General features: G+C 47.8%; 1 protein-coding gene across 1 annotated transcript; it reads right to left on the bottom strand.

The window, feature by feature from the left end:
• Nucleotides 1–244: 244 nt before the first annotated feature.
• LOC123668590 lies at nucleotides 245–5,354 on the bottom strand. Its single transcript, XM_045602321.1, has 4 exons — nucleotides 3,338–5,354; nucleotides 3,073–3,239; nucleotides 2,231–2,973; nucleotides 245–1,967 (listed from the first exon to the last, which is right to left on the bottom strand). Exons 1-4 carry the CDS (start codon nucleotides 5,352–5,354, stop codon nucleotides 245–247), a joined length of 4,650 nt encoding a protein of 1,549 aa, XP_045458277.1.
• Between the last annotated feature and the right edge of the window lie 4,039 nt (nucleotides 5,355–9,393).

Raw genomic sequence — 9,393 nt, 5'->3', positions numbered from 1 at the left:
AATAAAGACTTTATTGCGTATTAAACAGACAATTATTTTAAATGTGTAAGTAACGTGCGTCGAGTCTTGCGTTCAAAGTTCGACTCCGCGGGGGCCCGGAGGGGGGAAGAAGGACACGGTGGGGCGCGGTGAAGGCGGCGGCGGCGCAGGCCGGTCGCCGTGACGTCATCGCGCTTGCTTGTGCGCGTACATACTGCCCCCGTTGAAAGACGTTTTCAAACTATTCTTCTCTCGCTTTCTCTAGTTAGGCATCCGGAGATGTTGGAAGAAGGCATATTTTATTGAATGCTCTCCTCGTGGTTCCTTTTGCTGTGAAGATATCGGCTACTCTGTTTATGCCATCTGGACCAGGGTACAATCGAGTAATGCGCCCAAGGCACCATCGTAGTGGAGGTAATTGGTCTTCTTTCAGGACAACCATGTCGCCGATTTGAAGGTCACGCTGCCGAGTTCGCCATTTCGTTCGTTGCTGGAGCTCAGCGATGAACTCCCTGCGCCAACGCTCCCAAAAGTGTTGTCTCAGCTGCTCAATAAACTCATATCTGTTAGGCCTTTTAGTGGTGACAGGCAGTGACGGTACCGACATCAGAGGTCGCCCAATCAAAAAGTGTCCTGGAGTCAATGGATATAGATCAGTGGGGTCTGACGAAAGAGGAGATAGCGGGCGGGAATTAAGGATTGCTTCTATTTGGGTAAAAAGCGCCGCTAGTTCCCTAAACGTCAGAGAAGCATTGCTTGCTACACGTTTTAAATGGCTCTTTGCTGACTTAATACCAGCCTCCCAGATTCCTCCGAAATGAGGCGCGTATGCGGGACTGAATACAAACTTAATCTTTTCAGCGCTTGCGTAATCGGACACGGACTGACAGCTGGCTTTAAGAACCCTACCTAATTCATTCTTTGCACCCACAAAATTAGTACCATTATCGCAGTAAATTACTTGAGGTCTGCCCCGTCGAGACACAAACCTGCGTAGGCAAAGAAGAAAAGCATCGCTAGACATTGAGCTCACCGTCTCTAAGTGCAGAGCCTTTGTTTGAAGACAAACAAACAGTGCAAGGAAACATTTGGTTATATTACTGCCACGACCCTTTTTGCTAGCAATTAAAAAAGGCCCAGCGAAATCAATTCCGCAAGTATCAAAAGCAAAGCTTGAGGATACTCTTACAGACGGTAAAGTACCCATTATAGGTTTTATCACTTGACCACGCATACGCGCACAAACAATGCACTTTCTCGTTACGCTGCGAGCTAAGTTTCTGCCCCCGATAAGCCAAAACTCTTCGCGTACCGCAGCTAGTAATAACTGTGGACCAGCATGAAGTAAACGAAAGTGTTCATGCCTCATGAGTATTTTAGAAAAATGATGTTTGCCGTCTAATAAAATAGGATGCTTTTTATTGAAATCAAATTTTGAATTTTGCAACCTACCACCTACTCGGAGAATTCCTAACGTATCTATAAATGGATCTAAAGGCAGTAATTTAGACTTAAGAGGCAAACTTCTATCTTTAGCAATAGTATAAAGTTCATTAGCAAACGATTCTAACTGAGCTTGCTTAACTAACAACATTAACGAGTTCTCCAGTTCCTCAGGTTCAATTACATCATTACTTACAGCATTTTTACGACATTTATTTATAAATCTCAAGACATAAGCTACGATCCTCTTTAATTTATCATATCGAGAATATTTTTCGAATTTTACAACTGAACAGTTATTAATTTTAGTGTCCACTTTCGTACATGTAAATACTTTTAACTCTGGTAAGTTATTAGTTGCAAAGGACCCTTGAATAGGCCACTCAGATTCTTCCTTCGCTAAGAAGGAAGGACCTCGCCACCACAAAGTAGAATCCTGAAGCTGCTGCTGGTCAATCCCTCTGGACACTAAATCAGCAGGATTCTGATCTGTTGGTACGTGCATCCATGCGAATTCCTTAGTAAGATCGTTTATTTCGATTACCCTGTTTAAAACAAAGGTTTTTAAATTTCGGGATTGAGTGTTTAACCAACCTAGCACAATCGTAGAATCGGTCCATATTTTTTTTTTTTGTTGCTAATATTACAAGTAAGTGATTCTATAACCTTGGCACACAATCGTGCCCCTAGCAACGCACCACATAGCTCAAGGCGTGGTATCGTCAACGTCTTTAGTGGCGCCACTCGTGCTTTAGCGCATAACAGCTGTACATTAACGTGCCCTTCTCTGTCTACGGTTCGTAAGTACACAGTGGCCCCATATGCGTGCTGAGATGCGTCCACAAAGCAATGCAGATCAATGTCACAATCAGTATATTTTAACACATGCCTAGGTATTACTATTGATGACAATTGAGCCAAATTTTGAATAAAAGAAGTCCATTTACCAGCTTCGTCACTAGGAAGAGGCTGATCCCAATCGATTTTATTACTCCACAATTGTTGAAGAAAGATTTTTGACTTTATAATGCTTGCTGATAATAAACCCAACGGATCAAAAATCTTGCAGGTCATGGAAGTAACTGTCCTTTTCGTGATAACATTGTCAACCGGTATATCTGTAGAAAAGAAAAGCGTGTCCGATTTGGGTGACCAGTTAAGACCTAGGACGCTAGATTGTTTGTTCCAGTCACGAACCTCGCACACATCAGTTTGATTTTCAAACAATTCAGAGCAGTTTGTGCGAAATTTGCGCAAAGGAAAACATGCAGACTCTAAAGTTTGAGTGACACCGTTGTATATTTTTCTGAGCTCATCGACACTATTTGAACCTGTACTCAGATCGTCCATGTAAAAATCGCGTTTAATTACATTAGCAACAGTTTCATCATTGCATTCCTGAGACAATTGCAAGAGACATCTAGTGGCCAAATGAGGAGCAGAAGCCATACCGTAAGTGACAGTGTTTAATTTTAATATTTTGAGAGGCTGTTCCTCATCTTCGCGCCACAAGATAAGCTGTAAATGACGTTGAGAGTTATCTATTTCTATCTGCCGATACATTTTTTCAATGTCCCCAGTTAATACAAATTTATGTATACGAAAACGCAATAAAATTCCAAATAAATCGCTCTGAACTACAGGCCCTACCAATTGGATATCATTTAGTGACTTTCCAGAAGATGATTTAGCAGACGCATCGAACACGACTCTCACTTTTGTAGTTTCCTTCTCCTCACGTACTACCGCATGGTGAGGTAAATAAAAAGCAAATGAAGGTCGATCAACCTCTGATAAATGTCCCAATTCCTGATATTCTTTAATAAACTCAACGTATTTTTTTTTAAATTTAAATTTTTATTTAATTTCTTCTCAAGGTTCAAGAATCTTCCGCGCGCACTGCAAAATGACTCACCCAAAGAATCTTCAGGTGATTCTTTAAACGGCATTTTAACTGAAAATCTACCATTACTTAACCTTGAAGTGTTATTTACAAAATGAGTTTCACATAATTGCTCTTCTACAGAGAATAAATTATTTTTGGTCGTAGGTAACTCTTCTACTTCCCAGAATCTTTTCATACTTTCATAAATATCTAATTGATTAAAATTACACATAAAATTATCGTTACAAGTACTTTTACCTACTGGGCCAGACACAAGCCACCCCAGTTTAGAATCTAGCAACGTAGGCTTGTCTTGACCTAACTTGATCTGTTGTGTACCTATAATATCCCAAAAAACATCTGCGCCTATAAGTATGTCAATATCAGCTGGTTGATAAAATGCAGGGTCGGCCAGCTCAATGTTTAATGGTAACTTCAAGTTCTGCAATTCAATTTTGTTATTAGGCACGCTACCGGTAATCCTAGGTACAATGAGGCATGTTAACTTAGCCGTAAAGGAAGATACTCTAGAATTCAATTGGACATAGCAACGCTCAGATATATCAAAACCGATATTATTTATACCCGATACGTTTACAGGTTTCACTCGATTTACAGATAAACCCATTTTATTTTTGAAATTAGTAGTCATGAAGCAGGATTGACTCCCAGTATCTAATAATATTCGAGCCCTTTGACAGCTATTGTTCTGTGGATTAACTATATCTACAAGAGCGGTACACAGTAGCACTTCTTTTGCGCCAGCTATTGCCAAAGAGACGGGTGCAGCCTTCAAAACCTCTGCAATTTCTTTATGGAGTAAACTGTTATGTTTCCCCTTGCATGACCTACAACAACCCTTTAAACGGCACCTGTGCGCATTGTGCCCTTCGCGGAGACAGTTTGAACATAATTTTAATTTATTTACCTCACTCTGTCTGTCCTCCAAGCTCATTTCTAAAAAGACGGGACACAAATACACACGGTGGTCCTTCTTACATATACTACATACAATCCGTTTTGACACTTCCGTATTAGCAGCGACTAATGATTTAGAAGATTGTTGTGACTTATAATTAGACTTGTAGTCATGGGTGTGTTTATCCGAGCGGGTACCTTGAGTGGTTTCTAACACATCCGCGCGATTACGAAGAAAAGTCTTAAATTCAAGTAACGTAGGTAAATCGGAGAGGTTACCTTTGTATTCCTCCCATTTTCTATTTGTATTAATATCTAATTTAGATGACATCATAAATATAACCAAAACGTCCCATTGCTCAGTAGGTAAGCCTAACGTTCCGAGTGCTCTTAAATTTTTAGATACTTGATCAATAAGATAACGCAAAGCCTTGTAAGACTCTCGCGTTATAGGTTCGATATTGAACAATGCCTTTAGATGATTGTTTATTAAAATATTTTTATTATTATATCTTTCGCATAATAAATCCCACGCAACCCTGTAATTCGCAGAGGTAAATTCTATGGATTTTATAACAACAGTAGCACTGCCTTCTAAAGCAGACCTCAAGTAATGGAATTTGTTTATCGTAGGTATAGTATCATTAGAATTGATTAACGAGTCGAACGTATCTCTAAATTCCAGCCATTTTAAGTAGTTCCCGTCAAAATTCGGGAGTTTAATCGTAGGCAATTTGATTGTATTAAGAGCATGAGAACAAGTGCCTGATGGCTTGGAATTTACAGAACCCTCGGCTCGATCCCTGCTTTGAGAAATCGAATCGATTATTTCCTGCGCAGTCGATATCAAAGAATAAAATTGAGATTCTATGAAGTCTCTTTCTCTAATTTGTTCATCCTGGTCGGTACTTAAAAGTTCAATTTGATCTTGCAATTCATCAAAACTAGTAAACAACTCTTGGAATTTAGTTAATCTCAATGAAATTTCTTTTACTTGAGCACCAGTTAAATCTGCAGGTTTAATTTGATTTAAAACCGTTATATATTCTCTAAATTTAGTTAAACGACCTTTAATCGTACTGCGTTTCTTTAAAAGTTCTTTCAAACCACTCATTTCAGTTTCCGGCATTGTATAGAACAAAGAATGAATTAAATAAAGTAAAAATGTTCACTCAAACCAGTTATCGCAGTAGCCCGCCGCAGCTGTTCCAATTCCGCCAGCGCTGATCACGCTAAATACACCCCGAGTAGTTGGTAGGTACTTGCTTCGAAGTCCCTGGAATGTTCGGCAAAATACGTTAATAATGCGGAACAAAGAAATAATTATTTTTTAAAAAGCGGGTAGAAAATAATCTGCTATGGGAATTTTGTTGCATACGACAATTAATTTTTAATGATAAAATCTAATTTAAAACGCATTAATTTAAGCAATCGGTAATTAATTAAGCACAAAAATAGCAAACGCAGATAAGTAGTCAGCCTTATTGTTCATGCAAGTAATAAAAGACCTTTAGTTTTAAGTATAAATTTATAGTAGTAGTATAAGCTAAGAATTATTATTTTATTTAAAATGCAAAATCATTCAGTACATTAATATTAGTTCAATAACAACGATTTTATTGATCAAAAATAATTTAGCTTACGAGTCGAAAGAATAAGAATAGTATATGAGCGCAAGCGTCAGCGTATATACACTTTGTAAAGCTTTAGCTAACAGGCGGAGAAAGTACGCATAAAGCAAGATACTTCATTTAATATGCCCAAGGAAATAGCTACGCTTTTTACACAAAAGAAAAAAATGGAAAACGGAATTTAAAGTAAGGAAAAATAGGAACGGATCACTTCCCTCAGGTTGACCTCCGGAATCGTGCACGAAATAGTCCGCCAGGCCCTGTTGCGAAGCAGCTGATGTCCGTTGTAGTCCCTTTACTTGACCGTTAGCACTAAGTATGTTCTTATGACCTCTTGTTATGACCTTGTAGACTGCTGTAGGCTATAGTAAGTCCTGTCACGGTCGCCACTTTGTTTGCGATTGATTCAGCAAACCAAAATTAGTAATAATAAAGACTTTATTGCGTATTAAACAGACAATTATTTTAAATGTGTAAGTAACGTGCGTCGAGTCTTGCGTTCAAAGTTCGACTCCGCGGGGGCCCGGAGGGGGGAAGAAGGACACGGTGGGGCGCGGTGAAGGCGGCGGCGGCGCAGGCCGGTCGCCGTGACGTCATCGCGCTTGCTTGTGCGCGTACACTAACCTAACCTAACCTAACCTAACCTAACCTTTTTTTTTTTTTTTTTTTTTTACGTGTGGAAAATCCTTCATGGACACCCTCCGGTTGGGGGGGCTCGGAGGGGAGTCAGACTCTTACTGAACAAAAACCACACGTGTGTTCCGCCTATGCGCTTGTGGCGAGATCGCGAGGACACAAAGCTCTTTCGCGATCCCGCCGGCGCCTGCCCAGACTAGGGCCCGTCGTCGTCGCCGCAAAAGCGACAGCGACCCGAGAGAGGATCCCTTGAACACATAAGATCGCCTCTCTCCGTCCTCCTCAGGATCGTGCGATGCGGTCGATAGATCCCCCGACCTATCGCCCGCTGATCCAAACTACGGGGGCGGCGGCTGCAGGTTGGCCAGGTAGGCCCTGCGCCGCCGACCGCGTCTACCGCGACGAGACGGAAGCGAGTTCGGATCCCGTTCCCGCTCCCGCTCCGCCGCCTCCTTCCGCAGCATCACGGCGCTGCAGAAGGAGGAGACGGCGCTCCAGTTCTCCTCGCTGCCGACCATGGCCGAGACCACGGCCGGCAGCGAGAGATCCGCTCCGATGGCCGCCGACAGGGCGGCGCGCTCTTCGCACCACGCCGGGCAGACCGCGCGCGTGTGCTCCGCCGTGTCCTCGGCGCCGGCGTCGCAATGGTGACATTCCGACGTCGGCTCCCGCCCCAGCGCTCGGCACAGATAGCGACCGAAGCAGCCGTGCCCGGTCAGCATCTGCGCCAAGTGGAACGACATCGCACCGTGTCGCCTATCGACCCAGCCACGCAGAACGGGCCGAATCGCCGCCACCAGCCCCCGACTCGTAATTACGTTCGGGTCCTCGAGATTCTCCGACCACTTCCGGAAGAGGCCGTCGCGAGCTTCTCTCCTCCATCGCACGACCTCTTGCGGACGAGGCGGTTCCTCCCTCAGGCGCGCTTCCGTCACGCGCCAGAAGACCGACGCGAGAGCTTCGGCCTCCAGTTCCCACGGGGGGCTGCCGGCGAGGAGACACGATGCGGTGTAGGACACCGTGCGGTACGCCCTCGCAGCCCGCAGCGCGATAGCGCGGTGCGGCCTGCGAATCAGCGACACGTTCCGCGCGCAGAGAGCGTCCGCCCAAATCGGAGCGCCATACAACGCCATCGAACGCACGACGCCCACGAAGAGGCGTCTGCATTTGTCGGCGGGCCCTTCTAGGTTGGGCAGTAGACTCCCGAGCGCTCCGGCGGCGGCCAGAAGCTTCGGGGTCAGCCGCCGGAAGTGTTCGTCGAACTTCCAGCGACCGTCGAGAACGATGCCCAGGTACTTCATCGTCGACCCGACGGCGATCGAAGTACCCCCGACGACTATCGACGTCCCGGGCGGAGGAGCAGCCCTCGGCCCGTGAAAGGCCAGGACCTCCGTCTTCTGCAAGGCGACCTCCAGCCCGAGAGCCCGAATCCTGGCCACCACCTGCGCGACGCCGGCCGTGGCGAGGAGGCCCGCCTCGCGGTGCCCGCCGGCGCGAACGGTGACGAGAGTGTCGTCTGCGTAGCAGATGACCGACACTCCCGGCAACGTGGCACCGCGGAGCACCCAGTCGTAGCCGATGTTCCACAGGAGCGGTCCGAGGACCGAACCCTGCGGAACGCCGCACGACATGGACCGCCTCGACAGACCGCCGCCGCCTATCGGGAACTCTACCGCCCTTCCCGCAAAGTAAGCTCCGATGAGCCTACGCAAGTAGCGCGGGATACCGTGGTATCCCAGCGCCACCCTCACCGTCTCCCAGGGCAGAGAGTTGAACGCGTTGGTCACGTCCAGCGAGACCGCCCACAACACTCCACCCCGGGAGACCGCCGACTCGGCGAGGTCCCTGAGGTGGGCGATGGCCGCGACGGTCGACCGGCCCCGACGAAATCCATACTGCGCCTCGTGCAATCCCGGGTTCATCGACTCGAGAATTCGAGTCGCCAGGACGCGCTCGAACACCTTACTGATCTCGTCGAGGAGCACGATCGGTCGATAGGCCGAAGGCTGTTCGGCCGACCGTCCGTCCTTCTTCAGCAGGACGAGCCTGCCCGTCTTCCACACCTGGGGAAACCGGCCCTGCTCCAGGCACCTGTCGAACAGGGCCCGAATTCTGCCACCCATGCTACCCGTCGCGAGGCTCAGCACCTTTCCCGGCACGCCGTCCCGGCCCGGGGCGGTGCGCTTAGATTTGAGCCTCGCGACGGCCGCACCGAGCTCCGCCTCGGTCACAGGGGGGATCCCGCTCTCCGCGAGACGCGGCTCCGTGACGCCCATAGCCGGTGGGCTCCACTCGTTCCTATGAGGGAAGAGGGACTCGACTACGCGCTGCAAGATTTGCGGCTGCAGACTCGTGGTCAGAGGGGGTGCCCACGGACGGAGCTTCTTCCGCACCGCCCGGTACGGCCTGCCCCACGGGTCTCTGTCCAGAGTTCGCAGCCACTCGTCCCAGCACGATTCCTTAGCGCGTGCAATGCCCGCCTGCAGCGCTTTGCAGGCGGACCGGTAGGAGTCGTACAGGCCGTCCTCTGCGGCCTGGTCCCTTCTTCGCCTCCGCCTGTAGTTGGTGAATCGGCGGCGCGATCTCACGCAGGCTTCGCGCAAGTCGCGGAGCTCCGGACGCCACCAGTACAAGTGCCGCCTCGGCGGGAACGGCCTCGCCCTCGGCATCGCCGCGTCGCAGATCCGCGCCAGCGATTCGCGGATGCCCTCTGCTTCCTCGTCGACGGAAAGGGCCGGTTCCGAAGGTCGGCGGATCCATTCCTCCACTATCGCAGCCTCCACGGCGATCTCCGCATCCATCCGACTCAGCACCCAGCGCGGGCCGGTGCCGATCGGGACGCTCGAGTCGGACGCGTTCGAACGCGACGAGGAGACGTCGAACCGAATGTACCGGTGGTCG

Source organism: Melitaea cinxia, chromosome 3 (assembly GCF_905220565.1).
Source record: "Melitaea cinxia chromosome 3, ilMelCinx1.1, whole genome shotgun sequence".
In the NCBI taxonomy this organism is placed as follows: domain Eukaryota; kingdom Metazoa; phylum Arthropoda; class Insecta; order Lepidoptera; family Nymphalidae; genus Melitaea; species Melitaea cinxia.
This window is presented reverse-complemented; position numbering and strand designations above follow the sequence as displayed.